Raw genomic sequence first — 23,846 nt, 5'->3', positions numbered from 1 at the left:
GTGTGAATGGGAGGGTTTTTTTTTTGCATTATTTATTTTGTAGCTTTTGATTTATGAACATGACCACATGCATGTGAAAAGCCAAACATCATCACCTCCCATTAGAAAGACTGTAGTTTTTTTTTTTCTTCCTGTGCATATTTAAAGTGGATTGTACACACGACATGTCCAGGGCTGGTCTTGGTACAGATGAGCTGATTCTCTTTGCCTTGCTGCTGGAAGTGGTCCGAATACTGAGCACTGAACCGCATGCTGAATCCCCTCACCAATCTGAGTTACCCTGCTGAAGCATGGACAAACGTCTAGAGGCATGAAGAGGGCAGGATCACTTGACCGTGCTCTGTGCCAAAGCCCTCAGAGCAGTACTCTACCCACAATCACTGAAACCACTAGTGCACTATGCCAGTCTAGCTCTTTTGGACTCCTCACTTGTACATGTAAGCTATATATCCATATACTTATCAAACTATTTAGGCATGCTGTAGACAGACAGTACATCTGTTTGCTATTCTCTCCCTCCCTCTCTCTCTCACACACACAAATCACCATCTTACAAATTAAGTTATTTCTTTGATATGAGACAAATTACAGTATTTCACGCATCTCTGTTAAATTCACCTAGTGATGGAAAAAAAGGAGGAAATTTATAATCTAAAACTTTGTTGAGATTAAATACAAAGAGACCCAGATTTGGCGATTATGCTTTTTCCTCGTAGATGGAATAAATGATGAGTTTATCATTCTGCTTATTCTGAATCAACTAATTTTACTGCCCCATTCACTGATTTCCAAGGACCTTTTTTTTCAACCTGAGCCTTTTTCAGGACTTTTACTCCAGATTCATGATTCTCCTCACATTGATTGACAAGTTTCAAATTTGTATAGTTTTTTTTTTTGTACAGGTAGAGACTGTTAGCATCTACAAACCACTCCGAATCACTGGATTCTGTATACCGTTTTACCTCATCCACTGCTTTTCTGTCCATACCGTGTGTGAATGTAAGAGGTACAAATGCTAAGCTTTGCTCCAAGCTGTGCAACATCTAGACAAACACAGCTCAGTTATATTAATGTGTTTGATCCATCAGGTACTAACTGTACATTATAGTGCAGTGCCAATATTGAGGAGATGCACAAGTGCTGCTATGTGTTGAAAACTGATTTTTTTTTCTTCCTTTGATTGTTTATGGGACCTTGGTTCACTTTGGATATGACTGTTTATTTCATAGGTTCATTGTGTATTTCTGCATGGGTGGAATAAATGTTAACACGCATGGTCTAAAACGTGTCTGCTTACTTATTTTGTAGATGTTAATTATTGCAGGGAAGTCAGAAAGAGAAAAATACGGCCGGTATGCACAGAGGTTATTATTCTTTTATCTGATAAAGGCTTACGCCATCACACACACACACGCACAACTTTTTCCCCCCTACTATACAGTCTGTTTGTAGGAGTGAATAATGCACGGATCAGTAAAACGGCCCATCTACAGGCTGATTTTGCACTTTGCACATAGGCTCCTGGTGCTGATCTGTACAGCTCTGACTCCAGCTTTCTCACTGGGTTGGAAAACATACAGAAAAAAAATGAATAAATGAAACAATTAATAAATGACAGTGTGGCAGCGGGGGCGTGGTCAAGTGCCGGTCTGTGACAGGAGGGCGGAGTCAGGGAAGGTAAGTGGCAGAATCACTACACCTGACGGCAATTAACCTGTGTTTGTATGTCTTCCCAGTGACTGCGCCCTATTTAAGGAGGGAGAGCGAGAGCAGAGGAGCTCATCCCTGGACGAGACGCTGGCGTGCGTGTCGGAAATATATAGATTGTTAGACTGAAAAGTGTGGCAATAAAGCCTCTGTTACACCTGATCTCTGTCCTGCCGTCCTCTGTGCTCCACCCACACGTATTGAACGATTACAGTGGTGCCGAAACCCGGGATCCAGAGTGGAGCACCAACCGATCAGTCCATTGGAGTCCTCCCCGTTCGCCGACCTGGTCCACGCCCTCGCCACGGCCCAGCAAAGCCAGCACCAGGCGCTCGTCACCCTCCGGAAGGAACAAGAGCGGCGCTTCGAAGCCCTGGTGCTGGCCCAGCAGGAAGACCGCGAGGCGTTCCGGCACCTCCTCGCGTCGGCGGGGTCCACCAGCGCTCCGGCCGCGGTCCCCTCTCCACTCACCATCACCAAGATGGGCCCGCAGGACGACCCCGAGGCGTTCATCACGCTATTCGAACAGGTCACAGAAGCCTCGGGGTGGCCGATGGAGCAGTGCACGGTGCGCCTCCTCCCCCTCCTATCGGGAGAGGCACAGCTGGCCGCGCTACAGCTCCCCGCTGACCGCCGGCTGGCCTACGCGGACCTCCACCGGGCCGTCCTCCAGCGCGTGGGGCGCACTCCAGAGCAACAGCGCCAGCGCTTCCGCGCTCTGCGCTTGGAGGAAGTCAGCCGGCCGTTCGCGTTCGGCCAGCAGCTCCGGGATGCCTGCTGGCGGTGGCTGAGGGCCGACGACCACGACGCCGAGGGAATCATGGACCAGGTGGTGCTGGAACAGTTCATCGCTCGCTTATCCGCAGGAACCGCGGAGTGGGTCCAGTGCCACCGCCCGGCGTCGCTGGATCAGGCAGTCGAGCTGGCAGAGGATCATTTGGCGGCTGTTCCAGCGGCAGGACAGCAGACGGCGTCTACTCTTCTCTCCTCTTCTCTCTGCCCCTCCTTCTGTGTCCCGTCCTTGCCCCATTCCCCCACCGCGGAGACGGGGGCCGGCGCCACCCCAGCCGGCCCGCCGCACCCGCGGTGCCCTCCCATTTCTCCCTTCTGTGTCTGTCTCTCCCCCCCCCAGGTGAGTGAGCCCCAGAACACCGGTGCAGAGGGAAAGCCCGGGCCGGTTTGCTGGCGCTGCAGGCAGCCGGGCCACCTTCAACAACAGTGCACGGCCATGGAAGTGGGCGCGGTGGTTCGGATCCCCGACGCACCAGAGGCCGCCCTCGATCGGGCCGGAGCGTATCGCATACTGGTGAGTATCCAAGGGGCTATATCAGGCGTTGGTGGATTCGGGTTGTAATCAGACCTCAATTCGCCAAAGCCTGGTGCAAAACGAGGCACTGGGGGGAGCACAGGGGGTGAAGGTGTTGTGTGTGTGTGTGTGTGTGTGCACGCGCACGGGGATGTTCACAGCTACCCTTTGGTGTCGGTCCACATTTTTTTCAGAGGGGAAAAATTTATAGTGAAGGCGGCGGTTAATCCTCGCCTTACCCACTCTTTAATTTTGGGGACTGATTGGCTGGGATTTCGGGGGTTAATGACATGCTTAGTAAAGAGTGGGTCCTGCCATTTGACAGGGGGAGGTCCCGGTGTCGCTTTGGCGGGAGCAGCTGTCACAGAGCCGTCTACGTCATCTCCACGTCAGAGTGAGGAGCTGCCGGCTCCTCCTCTCTCTATTGGGGAATCCCTCGCGGATTTCCCATTAGAACAATCGCGAGACGAGACTCTGCGACATGCGTTTGACCAAGTGAGAGTAATTGATGGTCAAACGCTCCAGCCGAACGCCACCCCGTCCTTCCCCTACTTCCCAATTATGAAGGATAGGTTATACCGAGTGACGCAGGACACTCAAACTAAAGAGCGAGTCACGCAGCTTTTGATTCCGAAGAGCCGCCGGGAATTGGTATTCCAGGTGGCTCACTTTAATCCCACGGCTGGACACTTGGAGCAGGATAAGACACTAGCCTGAATAATGGCCCGATTCTATTGGCCGGGGATTCGCGGCAATGTTCGTAGGTGGTGTACGGCATGCCGCGAATGCCAGTTAGTAAATCCAGCGGCCATTCCAAAAGCGCCTTTGCGCCCTCTTCCGTTGATCGAGACCCCGTTTGAGAGAATTGGGATGGATCTCGTCGGGCCATTAGATCGGTCAGCACGAGAGTACCGCTTTATTAGTTCTGGTGGACTATGCAACGCGATACCTGGAAGCAGTGCCTCTGTACAATATCTCAGCACGCAGTATTGCGGAGGCGCTCTTCCGCATTATCTCCCGAGTCGGAATCCCGAAAGAGATTCTGACTGATCAAGACACTACATTCATGTCACGGACACTGCGCGAACTGTATGGGTTATTGGGGATTAAGCCGATCCGCACCAGTGTGTATCACCCACAAATGGACGGTTTAGTGGAACGGTTCAATCGCACCCTCAAAAATATCATTAAAAAATTCGTAAGTGAGGACGCACGTGATTGGGATAAGTGGCTCGAGCCCTTGTTGTTCTCAGTGCGAGAGGTTCCTCAAGCCTCCACGGGGTTCTCCCCGTTCGAATTATTATATGGGCGTAAGCCGTGCGGCATCCTAGACGTGCTGCGGGAAAATTGGGAGGAGGGACCTTCACAAAGCAAGAACGAAATTCAATACGTTATGGACCTGTGTGCAAAACTCCACACGCTCACCCACCTAACTCAGGAGAATTTGCAGCAGGCCCAGGAACGGCAAACCCGCCTGTACAACAAGGGTACGCGCCTTAGGGAGTTCACCCAGGGAGATAAAGTACTCGTACTGTTGCCCACTTTGAGCTCCAAATTGATCGCCAAGTGGCAAGGGCCCTTTGAGGTCACATGGTGAGTCGGGGACGTCGACTATGAGGTGAGGCGAACGGACAGGGGTGGGGTGCTACAAATTTACCACCTCAACCTGCTTAAACTCTGGAACGAGGAGGTCCCCGTGGTGTTGGTGTCGGTGGTTCCGGAGAAGGCAGAGCTGGGACCGGAGGTTCAAAAGAGGGCATTGGCATCACGCACCTCTCCGGTCCCCTGTGGAGACCACCTCTCCCCGACCCAATTCACGGAGGTCGCCCAGTTGCAGACCAAGTTTTCGGATATGTTCTCGCCCCTGCCCGGTCGCACTAACCTCATAGAGCACCACATAGAGACTCCCCCGGGGGTAGTAGTGCGTAGCTGCCCTTACAGGTTACCCGAACACAAAAAAAGGTGGTTCGGGAAGAACTTGAGACCATGCTCGAAATGAGCATCGTCGGAGTCCCACAGTGACTGGAGCAGCCCGGTGGTCTTGGTACCCAAGGCCGACGGGTCGGTCCGGTTCTGTGTGGACTATAGAAAAGTCAACGCGGTGTCTAAATTCGATGCGTACCTGATGCCTCGTATTGATGAGTTGCTCGATCGACTCGGCACTGCTCGCTTTTATTCGATGCTGGATTTGACGAAGGGATATTGGCAGATCCCCTTGACTCCACTAACCTGAGAGAAAACGGCCTTTTCCACACCATTTGGTTTACACCAATTCGTCACCCTTCCATTTGGGCTGTTTGGGGTGCCCGCTACGTTTCAGCGGCTGATGGACAGTCCTCCGCCCTCACGCCACTTATGCGGCCGCCTATCTGGATGATATTATCATCTATAGTAATGACTGGCAGAGGCACCTCGAACATCTGAGGGCTGTCCTTAGGTCGCTGAGATGAGCAGGGCTCACAGCCAACCCAAAGAAGTGTGCGATTGGGCGGGTGGAAGTACAGTATCTGGGCTTCCACTTGGGCAACGGGCAGGTGCGTCCCCAAATTAATAAGACAGCAGCGATTGCGGCCTGCCCAAGACCAAAAAGGGGGTGAGACAGTTCCTGGGGCTGGCTGGCTATTACTGTAGGTTTATACCTAATTATTCGGACGTCACCAGCCCGCTGACTGACCTCACTAAAAAGGGGGCACCAGATCCGGTCCAGTGGACAGAGCAATGCCAGCGGGCTTTTTCTGAAGTGAAGGCTGCACTGTGTGGGGGGCCACTTTTACACTCCCCTGACTTTTCTCTCCCCTTTGTGTTGCAGACCGATGCGTCGGACAGAGGGCTGGGGGCGGTTTTGTCCCAGGAGGTGGAGGGGGAGGACCGCCCCATCCTGTACATTAGCAGGAAGCTGTCAGTGCGTGAGGGGCGCTACAGCACGATCGAGAGAGTGTCTGGCGATCAAGTGGGCGGTCCTTGCCCTCCGTTACTACTTGCTGGGGTGCCCTTTCAGCCTCTGTTCGGACCACGCGCCCCTCCAGTGGCTCCACCGCATGAAAGATGCCAACGCGCGGATCACCCGTTGGTATCTGGCACTCCAACCCTTCAATTTCAAGGTGGTCCACAGGCCGGGGGTGCAGATGGTCATGGCGTACTTCCTCTCCCATCAAGGGGGGGGAATCAGCTGCGAGCCGAACGGCCGCCCGGCCTGAGTCGGGCGGTGGGGGTATGTGGCAGCGGGGGCGTGGTCAAGTGCCGGTCTGTGACAGGAGGGCGGAGTCAGGGAAGGTAAGTGGCAGAATCACTACACCTGACGGCAATTAACCTGTGTTTGTGTGTCTTCCCAGTGACCGCGCCCTATTTAAGGAGGGAGAGCGAGAGCAGAGGAGCTCATCCCTGGACGAGACGCTGGTGTGTGTGTCTCTGTGTGTCGGAAATGTATAGATTGTTAGACTGAAAAGTGTGGCAATAAAGCCTCTGTTACACCTGATTTCTGTCCTGCCGTCCTCTGTGCTCCACCCACACGCATTGAACGATTACAGACAGTAAGTGAAATTACGGGTACTGTGTCAAATCTTCAAAATTAAAACAAAAATAGTCAAAATTAAAAAACGCCTTGAAATATTTCACTTTATGTACAATCAATATAGAACATGTGAAAGTTTACCTTTTAGAATTAAATTACGAAAACTTTTTTTTTTTAAAAACAATATTCTAATTTTTTTAGATGCACTAGTACTTTCCACCATAAAGACACATGAATGAAGTCCAATGCATTCTCACCGTTTGATGTTTATTAAGACTCAAGCAGGCTCAGAATGAAATTGTGTAATGTAGCACAAACTGTATATACCGTGCCAGGCAAAAGTTTGTACACCCCTACTCATTCATAGGTTTTTCTGTATTTTAATTATTTTCTACATTGTAGAACATCAAAACTATGAAATAACATCTGGAACATATATGGAATTATTTGATAAGTGCTAAAGAAGCAAAAACAAAACATTGTTTGATATTTTAGATTCTTCAAAGTAGCCAGTGTTTACCTTGACTCTTTGCACACTATCATCTTAACCAGCTTCATGAGGGAATCACCTGGAATGTTTTTTAATTAACAGCTGTGCCTCATCAAAAGCTAATTAGTGCAAGTTCTTGCCTTGTTAATGTGTTTGAGATCAAACAGTAATAAAAATACAGTAAACAGCCCTATTCCACAACTGTAGTAATCCATATTATGTCAAGAACGGCTCAACTAAGTAAAGAGAAAAGACATCAATCATTACTTTAAGGCATGAAGTGACTTTTAATCAATAAAAATAAAGAAAAACCATTGAATTAGGTGTCCTAACTTTTGACTGGTACTGTATAAAGGAAATAAACATATGAGGCCACACTGGCATAATGAATAGCACAGTCTCAGACTATAAGCTGTATATAACTGACAGAGTAACAGCATTTATTGGAGTTCAATTTTAAACCTGAATGATCAAGCTCGGGCGGCACGGTGGTGTAGTGGTTAGCGCTGTCGCCTCACAGCAAGAAGGTCCGGGTTCGAGCCCCGTGGCCGGCAAGGGCCTTTCTGTGTGGAGTTTGCATGTTCTCCCCGTGTCCGCGTGGGTTTCCTCCGGGTGCTCCGGTTTCCCCCACAGTCCAAAGACATGCAGGTTAGGTTAACTGGTGACTCTAAATTGACCGTAGGTGTGAGTGTGAATGGTTGTCTGTGTCTATGTGTCAGCCCTGTGATGACCTGGTGACTTGTCCAGGGTGTACCCCGCCTTTAGCCCGTAGTCAGCTGGGATAGGCTCCAGCTTGCCCGCGACCCCGTAGAACAGGATAAAGCGGCTAGAGATGATGAGATGAGATGATCAAGGTCTTGTTAGTACTTTTTGGTCCAGGTATGCCGTTAATTTGTGTAGTTAGCCCTGTTTAAAATAAAGTTACATGCTCCTGATATCCTCTCATCAGTCAGAGGACTAGTGACAAGAATTCTCTTGCTTCAATAAACACCCGTATGGCTCTGATATATTGGAATTGTTCTCACTAGTGTTCATAGGGTTTTAAGCAGGTAGATATAAACTCACCGTTATCAATTCAACCTAAATATAAAGATGAATTCAATTAAAGCAACAATAAGAGGAGAGTGATAGCTAAACAAATCTTGAGAAATTAATATTCACTAGATTGGTCCTGAAAAAGGGCTCAATATTTCAGATACATTATGAACTATATCTTATTATTCTATCCACATTCACTGGATATGAGCAATTGCATGCTCTGATTGGCTACTCTACTACGAGGATACCAGCTCATATATTGTGAGTAGAGAAAAACAAAATGGCGGAGCGTGTTTCATGGGGGAAGCCATGGCCTAAAAGGTTAGAGAAGCAGCTTTGGGACTAAAAGGTCACTGGTTCGATTTCCTGGACCAGCAGGAATGGCTGATGTGCCCTTGAACAAGGTACCTAACCCCCACTTGCTCCCTGGGCGCTGTAGTACAGCTGCCCCCTGCTCTGGGTGTGTGCGTGCGCTCACGTGTGCATGTATTCACTGCTTCAGATGGGTTAAATGCAGAGGAGGAATTTCGCTGTGCTTGAGTGTACATGTGACAAAAATAAAGGCTTCTTCTTCTTCAACTGAGGATGAAATAAAAACTCTACTCTAAAACAAACCCCAAAACTTATCAAGTATTTAAAAAAAAACACAGAAATAGCTAAAAGAATAAAGTCCCCCCCCAAAAAAAACCCCCTCCTGTTCCACATTCCAGTCGGTGGTGGTAACGCACCTATAACTTGGTTTGCGAACTGTCAAAAAAAAAAACCCCGAAAGAAGACCCCCCCCCCCCCCCCAAAAAGCAACAAAATATGGAATAAAAGTATTTGATGATAAGAACGTATCTTTTTATTTTTCAAGAATTATTATGGCACTTTTCACAAATTGCTACTGTCATTTCGCCAGTTTGTTTACATTCTATGTGGAAATGATCTTGTCGGACATTTTGTATAAAGATTTTATTTATCGAATTTGCAAAAAATAAAAATAATGCTTCGTTTCTAAAATCTAGTGAATGTGGATAGAATAAAACAATTATTCCACTCAATCTTGTCGTACACAGCTTATAGCTAACTTGGTGCTACGCACCTCGTCGGCTATCAGCTCATGTATAACTCGATTTCATGTAATAACTGTTAATTATTCCTAATTTGTTACCCTGTAAAGAAGGATTAGGCTAGCGGGATGAGTTTTGTAAGCCTGTACACTTGCAGGAATATCTCCACTGCAGTTTATCGACTCCTTCCACAAATGGCATTTTTTCCCCCTGCTAAACTTCGCTAAAACTAGCAATTATTTCTTGAAATCTAATCAAATACACCTCCTCACCCTGAGGTTTATACTTGACACACGACTCTGCTGGTGTGTGCAGAAGCAGCGTCAATGGGAGTGCTATTGCTCACACACTCATCTGTATATCTTATGTACATCCATCTGGGGGATTAAAAGTGACGTCCATAAGATGGAATGTCAAACATCACCGTCTGTCAGGTTTCTATGTCAAACTGTAACATTTCACAATTCAATGCACAGCTTTGAGAAACGCACAAGCTTGGTTTCTTGTGATTGTTGTCATGAGTTGCATTTCAAATCTAATACTCGGACCTTGCATTCAAAAGTGTTGACTAATCTAGAAAATGAGTTTTAAAATTTAAAACATTGACCTTAATAGGTAAAGTGGTTCGTGCTAGTGATCAGTAAGGGTCTAGAATAGTAGATACAGTAAGTATGTGATTTGAGACACAACGTTACTTTGTTTATTCAGTTGTGGACATGGTGTCACATGATGTTATGCCATGCATACAAGAGGAGAAGCTTTCTGAATCAGCAGGCATCATGATATATTTTACCATATTAACATGCCATTGCTGTGTGTTATGCCTGATGTAAAGACTCTCGTCTCTGCGAGCCTACCACACAGATTTAATACTTGTCATTTTTAGGGCATACCTAACAATGTGTTTTCTTTCTCTCTCTCTCTCCCCCCAATCTGTCCCTCTGAGTTACATGTTGATCCTGGGATTGAGATGCTGGCCTCTTCTGCCCCTCGGACCTGCTTGATCCATCCTGGTGCCCTGTGTCTGGTCGGAGTTTTATTGCACCGCTCCTGTGAAGGACGGCCCCATGAGGACAGTTGAGGGTTATACCTGTTAAAACTGTTAATATTATAGTCAGGCTGTCTGTTGTTGCCCAAATGAGGATGGGTTCCCTTTTGAGTCTGGTTCCTCTCAAGGTTTCTTCCTCATGTCGTCTGAGGGAGTTTTTCCTTGCCACCGTCGCCACAGGCTTGCTCATTGGGGATAGATTAGGGATAAAATTAGCTCATGTTTTAAGTCGTTCAAATTCTGTAAAGCTGCTTTGCGACAATGTTTATTGTTAAAAGCGCTATACAAATAAACTTGATTTGATTTTGATTTGATGATTGATGGGAAACTTGAAACATCTTTTTGATCTGATTGGTTGGATGGTGTTCATTTGTTTTTCTGCCATTTACAGAGGCTTGGAGTGAGTGTATACAATTCTGTTCACTATTCAAAATAAATGGACTAAAGAAACTGCTTTCAGACATGTTTATGCTTACTACCGAGGGAAAGTGCGCTCCTGTTTTAAAATATACTCCAGGTCGTCCCCCTTTCCTCGCCTTCTTCGGCCAGTGGGTCCCATATGTGATGATGTGACGCACTTCCGAGTTGTTACAGGAAGTTGTCGAAAAAGAGTATTGAGACCACTGAGCTCTAGCGCCGGGCCATTTCCGGGAAATAAGAGTTTGGGTCATGGCGACAGTGTGTGTGTGTCAGCCTCAGTTCGGAGGTTTCAGTTTCGAAAACTGTAAGAGGTAAAAGTAGACTAATATAAAAAGTACAGACACTTGGTATATTTTACTTCTGTGATTTTTAAATTGTTCATTTTCGGATTACGCTTCATTTTTGTGGCTACTGCCTCATAGAGTAAATAACTCATCTTGTTATCTCTAGACGCTTTATCCTGTTCTACAGGGTCGCAGGCAAGCTGGAGCCTATCCCAGCTGACTACGGGCGGAAGGCGGGGTACACCCTGGACAAGTCGCCAGGTCATCACAGGGCTGACACATAGACACAGACAACCATTCACACTCACATTCACACCTACGGTCAATTTAGAGTCACCAGTTAACCTAACCTGCATGTCTTTGGACTGTGGGGGAAACCGGAGCACCCGGAGGAAACCCATGCGGACACGGAGAGAACATGTAAACTCCGCACAGAAAGGCCCTCGCCGGCCACGGGGCTCGAACCCGGATCTTCTTGCTGTGAGGCGACAGCGCTAACCACTACACCACCGTGCCGCCCCAGAGTAAATATATATATGCTATATTTACTGCATGGACATGGGATCAGAAAACAATTTTATTTATAAGCAGTAGCCACATGGACCCATTTTTAATGAAGGTAATGGAATGTGCGAAGAGCTTTTCAAAGTATTACAAAACTTTACTTTTTATGTAAATAATTTGAACTGAGGAATGTTCCAGCGACATGTCAGTGCTGAGAAAGCTGTAAAAACAGTCCAGTGTGCAAGAGAACTGATAATCTGGTTAAGCTCACCCGCTTCTCATTACTCATCTTTTCAATCTGTGCAACTGGATCGCTGCACAGATGGCACATGGAGTACAACTCGAGCAGTGTTTAAACTTACATCACAACACAAGAGTGAAGAGGATTTCCAAGCAGCTGAGACACGTCCATGTTTCCTCTTCCCTGTGAGATTTATGAGAGCCACCAATGATTATATGATGTCCTTTCAGAGCTAGCCTCCTGCAATGAAACCCATGGCACCCAATATTTTTATTTATTTTAGCTTTTTATTTCAGGAAACAGTATCAGGCAAAAACAAAGTGTGATGCTGCTGTGACCTTTAGATAAAGCCCCAAATGGAAAGAGCATTGTTGCAGGACTGATGACTCTGACTGTGTTCAACATTAATCATAGCACTGACTCAGTACGGCTCTACAAAACCTCTTTACCCAAGACCCAGCTGGAGAACATCAGCTCAAGATCAACATCAAAACATTCTGATGGAAAAATAGTTTCCTGAAGAGAGAAAACTGAAAGTTAGACCTTGTATAATCGCTGTCAATATGGAAACTTGTACATGAAATAGGATTTCATTTTCACTAATTAGGTCACCTTTATAATTCATCATCAGACACATCACACTGTCACAACACAGGCAGGCATGTACATCATGTGCCAGAGCTAGGTCTCAAACCTTTTATAGTCTGGGCTCGCCTTAGTACAGTTATTTCATAAACTGTTGCAAAAAATTAGTCATTATTCCAAAGTGTAAAATAATATTCTGGTTTTTTTTTTTGGAGCATTTTACTCCAGAACTTTCCACTGACATCATTTACAGGCTATTTGTTTCTGACATCTCAAGTAAAGACATTAAAATTCATATGAGCAGTCAAATCAGGTAATAACTAGAACAACTCAATAATAAATATGACAATTTTGGTAATAGTTGGTTGTGATTTCCATCACTGTAAACAAACCCACATACGAGTGGGATGGTCAGATGCCCACAAACTTTTGGGCATATACTGCATCACAGAATGCCTGGCTATGCTTCGCTGATTAGACTTTGAGAACCACTGCTCTAGATTAAAGCTGTTCCAACGTGTCCAACTAGAGGTGAGGTTTCAAAGCCAAAAGAAGCGAGAAATCAAAAATCAGCTCTCGATCTCCTGGCTGGAGTCATTATGCTTTCGGGTTGGCCGTCCGTCTGTCCGGTTATTTTCAATGCGATCTCTCAAGAACGCCTTGAGGGAACGTCTTCAAATTTGCTACAAATGTTCAGTTGGACTCAAAGATGAACTGACTAGATTTTGGTGGCCAAAGGTGATCTCATAGGTCTTGTTCTCGTGAACGCAATATCTCAAGAATGCCTTGAGGGAGTTTCTTCAACATTTTGGTAAAAATGTTCAGTTAGACTCCGAGATAAACTGATTAGAATTTGGTGGTCAAAAGTCAAAGGTCAAGTTCACTGTGACCTCATGTATTTGTTAACATGGTACATCAGGAATGCCTTGAAGGAATCTGAAACTGATCTCGTTCGTGGAGGGATACAACCCAACCACAGAGCGGGAATTCTAGACATTGTAAACAAAATTACTGATAGTGCTTACAGGCCTATTAAAAAAAATGTTCAACCCTCAAATTTTAGGTAATTCTATGAAAACTGAAGCTGTAACTCAAGACACTGAGATATTACAGGCCTACAGGGTTTGCATAAATGACAAATGCAATTATCATCACAGAAAGATCAGTTGAGGTACAGAACTAAACTTGGATGGAATTTCCCACTGCGCGCGCACACAAACAGGCCCAGACAGGAAGCATTACAGCTTCTCATCACACCATTTGGAAACCGGATGATTCTAACAACAATAAAGGCAACTGTGTCATCATTAACAACTAGAGATGTGTGTGGGACTGTTTTTAAATCCCATTCCTGCTCATACTGAAGCAATTCTGACAAAATCAGTCAGTCATTCAAACCAGTGATCCTGACAAGGATAAAGTAGTTTCTGATGAATGAACGCATGCGTCATGCAACACCACACGAATACCATATACTGTATGCCCGTGTTAATAAATTTAACTTTTCTTTATCTCACAAGCTTTACATCTGGCTGTTACAAGCTGCAGCAAATTATATTAAACCAGAGCGTCAGCAATGCAGGAGCTCACGTGGCCGTACCATGAGAAACCAAACTCGTTTATAATTAGCTAAGTTGCGCTTCATGAGAATAATTAGATCTTCCAAACAAAAATCAGCATCAAAATCCATCGAAAACTCAGGGAGATATAGCGATTTTCCTGAAAGTTCGTTAACTGGCCTAATTAGCAACTTGTTAACGAGAAATCACAAACTCAGGAGTAACTTTTGTGTAGACTGGTTAGATCTTCCCAACAAAATCAAAATCCATTGAGAACTCAGGGAGGAGTAGCAATTTTTGTGAATTGTGGACGAACGGACGCCGCGTGATGGCAATAGCTCACTGGCCTATGGTCATGTGAGCTAGCTACAGTTGTGGTCAGAAGTTTACATACAGTGACATGAATGTCATCTTGGATATGAATGTCATGGCAATATTTGGGCTTTTAGTAATTTCTTTGAACTGTTCTTTTTCTGTGGCAGACTGATTGTACAGCATACAGCTTTAATAAAAAAAAAAACACTAGAATTTGGTGCACAAGATTTAATTTTCTTTGGGTTTTCTGAAATCAACACAGGGTCAAAATTATACATACAGGGTCAAAAATATACATACAGCACACCTGATATTTGGGTAAAATGTCTCTTCGCAAGATTCACCTTGACCAGACATTTTTGCTTACAATGAACAAGCTTCTGGCAGAATTCTGGTTGGGTACTTCACGACTCTTCTTGGCAGAATTAGTAGAGTTCAATTACATTTTTTTTCCCCCTTGGCATGGACTCGACTTATAAGCACGGTCCATATATTTTCAATAGGGTTGAAGTCAGGACTTGTTTTAAGCTTAATGTTAGCCTGCTTTATTCTCCACAACCAGCTCTGATGCGCGTTTGGGTTCATTGTCCTGTTGTAAGTCCCAAGTCGTGTTCAAGTTTCTGATGGTTTATGCTGAAGAATTCTGAGGTAGTCCTCCTCCTTCATTATTCCATCCACTTTGTGCAATGAACCAGTTCCACTGGCAGCAAAATGGCCCCAGAGCATGATGATCCTACCACCACCACCAGCTGGTCATGTCCCCTCTGTACATGGTGGTCATTATGGCCAAACAACTCAATCTTTGTCTCATCTGACCATACAGCTTTCCTCCAGAAGGCTTTTTCTTTGTCCGTGTGGTCAGCTTCAAACTTTAGTTAAGCTTGAAGGTGTCAATTTTGGAGCAGGGGGTTATTTCTTGGATAGCAGCCTCATAGTCCATGGTAATCGGAACTGTAGACACTGATTCATCAGCTTCCAGTTCATGTCAGGGCTGCGCCATGGTGGTTCCTGACCATCCAAGACCAATTTCCTTTCAGCTGAGGGTGAAGTTTGGGTTTTCTTGAAGCAAAGTGGCTTGGCAAAGTGACTACACCTCACAATAACTTGGATACAATTGTTTGAACTGATCATAGAATTTGCAGTTGTTTAGAAATGGCTCCAAGAGACATTCTGGAGTTGTGTATATCTGCGATCCTCTTTCTCAGATCTGCACTGAGCTCCTTGGACTTTCCCACTGTATTGTGTGTTGGTCAATCCAATGAGTGCTGTAAACAAACCCTTTTTATGAAGCCACAGAGAAGCTACCAGCTGTAGTCAATCATGATCATTAACAGAAAGTTAAGAGACCTCGGCCTTAGCAAGATGAGAGACGTTTTGGAAGTTTCAGCACCTCTGAATTAATTACCCAAGTAAGCGTATGTAAATTTTTGACCCTGTGTTGATTTCAGAAAACCCAAAGAAAATTAAAACTTGTGCACCAAATTCTAGTGTTTTTTTAATTAAAGCTGTATGCTGTATAATCATTCAGCCACAGAAAAAGAACAGTTCAAAGAAATTACTGAAAGCCCAAATATGACATTCATATCCAAGATGACATTCATGTCACTGTATGTAAACTTCTGGCCACAACTATAAATTTAAAAAAAAAAAAAAAAAATTCCTGCTCCTGCAACAATGCCGACGCACGTCTCTACCGTCATTAAATGCATTGCTCCCTTGTCTGATCTGCTGTTAGCCAGTTTTGTTTTTTGTCTACAGCAAAATTACTGAAACACATCCAACTTATGCTCATTTTTTAATGGAAACAATAAAAAAAAAAAAAAAACTTGAACCTTTGGTCTGGTGATTTCTGGTGCTAAAATTCCCAGTACATTGTGCAGTGGAAAAGGGCCTTAAACAACTCCTAGCTAATCTGTTTGTCTGGGAATCCTGGTTTTGAGTATTAAAGCCTTTCCTGTTCTCCTGCGCCTTTCTTCTGGAGCGGTTCTCTTCAGCACAGGATTAGTTGCCTCTCTGTCGTCTTCTGGCTGAATCGATGTTCATGAGCTGCAGGCTCACAGGCCCAAACAGATGATGCTGCATCTCTCTCTACCTTTCTAACATTACTCCACTGGCAGAAAAAAACATGAAGTTTAGGTTAATCACATCTCTATGCACTACGTAATTATGCATTATGTAATTTTCTTAGTCAGCAAACTGGCCATAAGCCCAAGCAATCTTAATAGCTGTCTTTAGAATAAAAAACAAACAAAAAAAAACCAAAACTTTACAAGTACCAAGTGTTTCACTTTTTAATATCATGTATATGAATAATTTATTAAATCACATGGTACATAACATGATGAACATCCCCTTCACTAAAAGGACCATCACATTAAAATCTTCTTTACCCCAGTAATCAACAGTGACAGCACAATTTCATGATGCTGTGTCAGAGACTTTTTTCAAGGCCAGTATTAGTATTACAGGCTGCTCTTTAAAACCAAAGATGTTCTGATGTTCTCGTTTATTATTTGGTCTCCATTTCATTGTCACCAGAAGAGCATGTTTGTATTAAAGAAAACAAAAATGCTGTAAGAGCCACATCCAACCCAGTGCTAGATACAAGAAAGGTAGTCCATGCTGGCCACAATCAATCCTGTTATTTGATTAGGCCAAGTGGAAGTCTGCTTAGCAGCCTCCAGGGTCCCATTCACTGAGCTTATTCTCCAAGCCTTGCCACTGCTTGCAGAATAACCCAAAATACCATCGGCTCTTCTGTCACTCAGTGAAACGCGTAAAGCAACAGAATGATGGTGCAGACACCGATAACTCCACCCAGAATTAAGGAGTCTCGTCTCTTCCTCAAGTTGATTCGCTGGATGAGGCTATTGATGGCAGGAAATCGATCTGGCAGGGGAAGTTAAGGACTCAAAGAAAGTGCCAAGAACTTTTAAATATAATTAAAATGAAATCATTCTCTTCAAGAAATGTCTCATTCTAAGGAGATAAGATACATGTTTGAAGCATTTAATCAATCAATCAATCAATATTTCTTTTAAGAATGAGTGAAAGGCTCAAAGTCTTACCGTCATTAAAGCCAAACAAAACACAAAAAATAAACTCCTTTATACTGACAGATGATATCCATACAAGACATGTTCGAGTGTTCACTTGTTCGTAAGTACAGATTTTATTTTAAAAGAAAAACAATATGTCCCTGGGCGCTGCCATCTTGCTCTCACTGAGGTTCAAATATTGCACTCGGAGTACAAATCATGACATCATCCACTTCCCATATGACTTACCGAGGCTAGAGGAGCTCATGGATACACTGCTTCTAAATTATTGTAAATAACCGTAAAGATGCCGAGTGTCAAGTGTTTGGGTGTAAAAATAAGCCCGATCACTGATCAGCTTGTGAGACATGCTTTTATTCCCTGAGAAAAGCAATCTTTTTAGACGGCAAGAATCACGTTCATACGGCAACGGGATTGTTTACTGGTGTCAGTACTGCGTATGTGTCATCTAGGGGAGTGAGATTTCAACTTCATAAAAGTGAAGTATGTTGATTCGCGGATTTTGTTGCCAAAAAAAAAAAAAAAATCACATGGTTACAGAAACGGAGCATATTACATGGTGGCGCAAAGATATGAAGTTTATCTTCGAGTGGAGAATATATTCACGAGTGAGTGAAACAGACAGGTGAAAATATTTTCAACACAAGAAGATTAACTTCATATTTTCGTGTCACAGTGTAATGTTCTTTATAATACAGACATCACCAAAAAAAAAAAGCAAGTTAATCAATAGATTTTTAATTTTGAACCGGTTCGCCATTTTGACAACGTGCATCTAGTCAGCGGGAAAGCACTGGGAGTGACGTCATTGGAGTGAAATATCGGGAAATGTTTCACTCAGATTCATAAAGCATTTCATCTGAAAAGTACGAGTTTTTCAAGCCAACGTGTGATTTTCTTTTTATTATATATAGACATTCAACAAACAAAAAGTACCCAAATTTATCAAAACAATTCATTGATTTCCTCACAAGTGACATATTCTTGGATTTCACGTGACGTCACATCCGCCTCATTAGTTATTCGAAACTTTAGCTGGTGGTCTACCAAAGCTCAGTTGATAAAGCGTTTGTACAGAGAAGGTGCATTGCTCGCATGAAAAATGCCTTACGCTTGCGTTGTTTTAGGTTGTTCGAATCGATCAAACTGTGAAACTGATAGAAGTTTCTTCAGGGTTTGCCGTGAACTAATAAAAAAGGGTGAACGGACACAGGATTTCACAAAACGACGTGGAGAAAGGCGGCTTTTGAGCCTCTCACTGAAATCGAAGGGAGCCGAGTCGAAGCGTGCTCGAGTTTGCAGTGATCACTTGGTGAAAGGTTTGTATTTCCCTCTCAGCTATGGCCTTAGTGTTTTCCAAGTACTTTTCTAGCCATATGTCGCTATTTTACGGTACTTTTATTTTGTCACAAAGCACTAAAGTCCCCAGCTGTTTCTTTGTTTCCTCCTCACAAAGTCCACATGCATGAAGGTTGCAACAAAATTCTTCCCCAGCCGTACAGTTACAATGCGCCGTGATCACTTCTCCGTCTTGTTTAACTAAGATCCAGGTCTTTAAAGGGGTTTCTGATGATCTTTGTGAATGATTTACCTGAGAGATAAGAGCCAACACAAATGAGAATCAAGCGAACTGTTGTTTGTTTACACTTCAACTTGCAGCGCTTCATTGTAAAGACGCAAACGAAAAGCTTAAAAAAAAAACACCTACTTGCACGGGCAAAAACAATACAGGATTCATTCAGCAGCGACTTGATACCGAGGTCCTTTACCCAGCCACATATAAAAAAAGTTGTAAGCCTCCATACTCTTCCACGCTTTCATTTGTTTTGCGGTGTAGAAGGACGTCTGCAACACCAGATAGTTCAAGATGTCGGGGAACTCGATTGAACGGTAATTTTCGAGATCGTATGACAAATCCTTCTTTCCCAGACTGTAGGGGTCGATTCCGCTGCACATAGCAATCTTCTGAATATATCTAAAGCGAGCAGTGGTTTCTAGATTACGAGCGTACTCTGATAAGTTATCGCTAGTTGTTTGCACTACAGCAGCCGTTTAGACCACCAGCTATTTCACTTCCGGCAAAACCGCTAAGAAAAGTCACGTGACTGAACCCCAGCAATAGAGATTTATGTCGCGGTTTTGAATCTCCGTGTCCTGGATGTAGCTCGTATGAAATATATGAGTGGTGTATTTCCCAGTAAAACACTCGTTTCCAAATTATATAATTTCGGATTAGATTTCTTTGAATTAGCAGCCTTTATTTGTCACATATACATTACAGCAGGGAAATTCTGTCTCTGCATTCAACCCTGCTAAAGCAGTGAAAACACACATGCACACAGACAGAGAGAGAAGTGGTATTATTACCACTACCTGCTATAATATCTAGCAAAAACTTAGGATCCTCTAGCCACAATTTAGGCTTTCTAACCTGTTTGGCAAGGCAGTTGGTGCTCTACTGGGTACTTTATGTAAATCATAAACTGTATATATGCAACGCACAGAGTGACATGCTGCACACAGACTGTATAAAACTCTCCATGATTTACAATGCATGCTATGCCATCCATTTTTTTTGCCCAGGATATCAGTCCAGCTGGCACAGCGTATGCTCTCTTCAGCTTGGAGCATTGGATGGCATTTTGTACATCACATCCGTCTTCACCAGGCTGACTTGCACGGCCGCAGTGTTCATTTAATCCGCTATCGCTTCTGGTATTGCTGGAATCTCTTTCACCGTTTGTTTCTTCCTCCTGGGCTCATAGTCTGACTCAAACATGTATGGTTGAACCCCTTTTTGTTCAAAAAACTACAGCAAAACTACAAACAGACTGAACCTTTGAGTCGATAACTCTGTGTCGGTGACGATGGCGGCGCCTAGGTAAGCCTATTTTTAGCAACTTTTAAAATGAATAAAGCGTTAGAGAATTTTTCATTTAAATGTGCAATGGTGCACATCAGGGCACGTTCCGTGATGGGCCAATGGCGTTTATTTTTGGGCTTCGTTTGACTTTAATATCCATTTTAAAGGCGATACAGTTCTAACTGTTGGGATGAGATCAACAACAATCGAGGACTCCTCAGTTTCTTTCAAACTAGCTCTCTGTCTCTCTTCTGTTTGTTGTATGGCAGTAAGACACCCACTACTACTCTGCGTTACGGTGTTGTGGCTGAACATGACGCCTCATTTATGTTTGAAGGATCCACTCTACCATAGGTAATGTGCAAGCAAAATGTCATCATACTTTTTTTTTGAGTCTGCCTGCCCTTTGCATCACTGTTTGAGAAAGGCACAAAACATAAACCAGGCTTGAAGTCGTCACAACTTTCCACAACACCATGACTCCGATGTCTACTAGAAGGTCTGCTTCAAGGAACATTTTAGGGAAAAAGTTGCCTTTGCTGTTTTGCTCCACTGCAGCAGAAAGAGTTTCAAACGTTCAGCCTTCTCTCTCAGTGTCTATAGCACACAGCACTAATTACTTGTGCTAATAGTTTGTTGCACACCAACAGCCTCTGATGAAGTGCTGTATCTGTGTTGTGGCAGTCATGCATTTATCTTACAGCCTATCCCCTTCCCTTTAGTTTGAATGGTGACTTTGTGCAACTCCCTCACTACAGACTGGTTGCTGCCTCCACAGTAAGGAAGGTAATTTTTGGAAACTAGCTGCTGTAGCGTAACTTAAATTTAGCCACCCAATAAAATACTAGTTGTCAAAATTTACCACTATAACAAACTGTATGAACAACAAAAAAATTGCTCATCTTTGATCTGGCTGGTTATCAGTGTAGACAAACGTAGCATCAAACAAGATCAACTGTGAGCTCCTGCTCACTTACGTATCCCCCCCCCGCTCTTGCTTATATCAGAATGCAAGCAATCGAAGGAATAGGACACTTATTATGAATGCTGACTTCAACGAATAATTGACCCTGAGTAAAGAGCCGTGTCTCTCCCCAGGGATTTCAAATAGCATTCTGGTAAACTGTCATTTTAAAAGTCGATGTGGGACAGACCCGAAAACGGTATACACTGTATAGAACCCCAAACTGAAGCTCGGTACCAAATATCAAGCAGTTGTGATTTGTAATTGCTGAGAAAAGTGTTACAAAAATGTTGTAAATCCACACTATATGTTTCGTAAACACGTTCAATCGGTAAACAGGAAGTTGATGTGCGACAGACCTGAAAACGGTATATACGGTATAAAACCCCAAGCTGAAGCTCGGTACCAAATATCAAACAATTCTGATTTGTAGTGGCTGAGAAAAGTGTTACGAAAACTTTGCAAATCCATGCTGTGTGTTTCGTAAATACATTCAACCAGTAAACAGGAAGTCGATGTGGGACAGTCCTGAAAACTGTATATATGGTATAGAACCCCAAGCTGAAGCTCGGTACCAAATATCAGGCAATTATGATTTGTAGTTGCTGAGAAAAGTGTTATGAAAATTTTGTAAATCCACCCTGTGTGTTTCGTAAATACATTTAGCCGGTAAACAGGAAGTTGATGTGTGACAGACCTGAAAACGGTACACATGGTATAGAACCCCCAGCTGAAACTCGGTACCAAGTGGTTATGATTTGTGGTTGCTGAGAAGAAGGGTGTTTCAGATGGACGGACAAACAGAGGTTAACCAGTATACTCCCTTCTTTCGGATCGGGGGGTATAAAAACAAATGGTAGTAGCACGGAGACCCTGATCATATCCTTTAACTAGAGCCCTGCACTCCCGCAGGAGTCCCGTGGGACCCGATGCAAAGCAGTGCGGCGCGGGACAAATTTTGAAAGCTCATTGCGGGCGCGGGCGGGAGGGGGAGTGCACAATGCGGGAGCAGGCGGGAGAGGTGATAAGCTGCAGTCCCGCTAACTAAAAACGTGTTTAAAATAAAATTTATAAATTATTAATTTATGTCTATCGTATATAATTTGTGCTGGATATTTTATTTGGCATTAATAAAAACATTTTAAGATGCCTAAATTTGCGGATGTGGTCTAATCTCACGTACGTTTCCGATTCCTTTCCGCTCTTCCGTGTTTGAGATCTCCGATCATGGCAGAAGAGCAGAGCTCCTCTAGTGAAGCTCACAGTGCTTCAGAAGTAAGTGCTGCTTTAAAAAGAGGTACATTTACCGTTAAAAAGTCAAGAGTATTAGTCCTAAGTATTAAAAAGTATTAACTAGTATTAAAAAGGACTGTGTATCGCACAGATTGTTCAATTTAAAGCTAGAAATAGACAGTGTATAATCTGAGGAGCTAGTTGTGGTTGCGCAGCACTTCATATGAGAGGAGAATGAAATCGCGGTTGGAATCATAACGCCACAGAGTCGGAAGTGGGTGTGCGAGTGCGCAAAGCGAGAGCTGTCAATCAAAGCGAGAGCTGTCAATCATGAGCGCATGCAGCGCTCAACTTGGAATGTGTCAGCAGAATGTCAGAGTCTAAACAATAAACTTACAATAAATGAAGGATTGGTCAGCGGAGAGCTCAGCATCTTTAATTCCCCAAGCCAATGACAAGAACTTTCGTGAGAAATAACGCGAACGTCTGCATCATGCGGGATTTGCGGGCGTGAGCGGGACAAAATATGGCGGGCGGGAGCGGGACTGAAAATCATAATTCTTTGCGGGAGCAGGCGGGAGCGGGACTGCAAATTCTGTCCCGCGCAGACCTCTACCTTTAACAGACAGCCCAAATCACCTGTTGACTGTTGGAGTGACTGACCTTTGGGTGCTCAACCCTACCTTACTAAATGTTCATAAGACAATGGCTACTTGGTTACAGGGAATAGAGACAATAATACATAGCGCAAGAGTGCTTTTTTTGGGGGGACAACACCAATAAAATTCACCAACAAAAAATTATTTCTCTCCCATATCAGTGCGCTCAGCACTAATAGCTTCAAGAACAACTCGAAACAAGATCTTAATAAAGCAAGCTACAAGTCTTTTCTCTAGTAGTCATTCGTTGATGCTTTCAACTCCGTCTCTGTCACAGAAGTAAAAGGATACTGGCCAGAGTGTTGACCCTGCTCTGTATAGATTTTAACACACCTCGCTGGGAGGTCATGTTTTCCTTGGTTGCCATGGCAATACTGGAAAAGAACAAGAGAATAGTTTCACATGAGTTAAACCTTCGATTACAGAAAGAAGCCTTCGTTTACTCTGCTGTAAACCATGTCTAATACAGAAGACTTGAATGACTTTGCTGTCGCTCTTGAAATCCATGACCTGGTTATACATGCATAGACTTTTCTAAAACTGTCAGGCAAATCCAGAGCCAGCACTTATTTGTCTTCTTCAGCTGAGTCTTGCTTTCCTGTAACTGGTCGAGAGGATTAAATTGCCGTGTGACACTATAGCTCACTCAGGATTGGGCTCAGCAGCTTTTCAGAGTGTAAATGATAGCCTGGCATCTTAAGTGCATGCTGCAGGCTTCAGCTATTTGCTAGAGAAATGGGACGGGACAAAAAAAAAAAGAAAAAAGCACCCCCCCAAGTTATACAAAGGTCATCCCAGATCAAGTGCAATTTATGGACAAAACAAACTGACAGCAGACGAAACGCAGTGCAATACGTTTACTTGATATACCTTTGTTCAAAATGAATCACACTGTTATGTACAGTGGGGCAAAAAAGTACTTAGTCAGTCACCAATTGTGCAAGTTCTCACACTTAAAAAGATGAGAGAGGCCTGTAATTTTCATCATAGGTACACTTCAACTACGAG

At 44.0% G+C, this 23,846-nt stretch overlaps 1 protein-coding gene across 1 annotated transcript in view; it reads right to left on the bottom strand.

Moving 5' to 3' along the window:
* Positions 1 to 16,337: 16,337 nt before the first annotated feature.
* gosr1 (golgi SNAP receptor complex member 1) overlaps positions 16,338 to 23,846 on the bottom strand; it is a 73,893-nt gene continuing 66,384 nt past the window's right edge. Inside the window, exons 8-9 of the mRNA XM_060943964.1 lie at positions 23,130 to 23,212; positions 16,338 to 16,949 (exon numbers count right to left, since the gene is read on the bottom strand). Coding sequence (XP_060799947.1) covers positions 16,825 to 16,949; positions 23,130 to 23,212 — 208 coding nt within the window. The 3' untranslated portion in view covers positions 16,338 to 16,824. The remainder of the gene's footprint in view (positions 16,950 to 23,129; positions 23,213 to 23,846) is intronic.

Source organism: Neoarius graeffei, chromosome 17 (genome assembly GCF_027579695.1).
Source record: "Neoarius graeffei isolate fNeoGra1 chromosome 17, fNeoGra1.pri, whole genome shotgun sequence".
Taxonomy (NCBI): Eukaryota; Metazoa; Chordata; class Actinopteri; order Siluriformes; family Ariidae; genus Neoarius; species Neoarius graeffei.
This window is presented reverse-complemented; position numbering and strand designations above follow the sequence as displayed.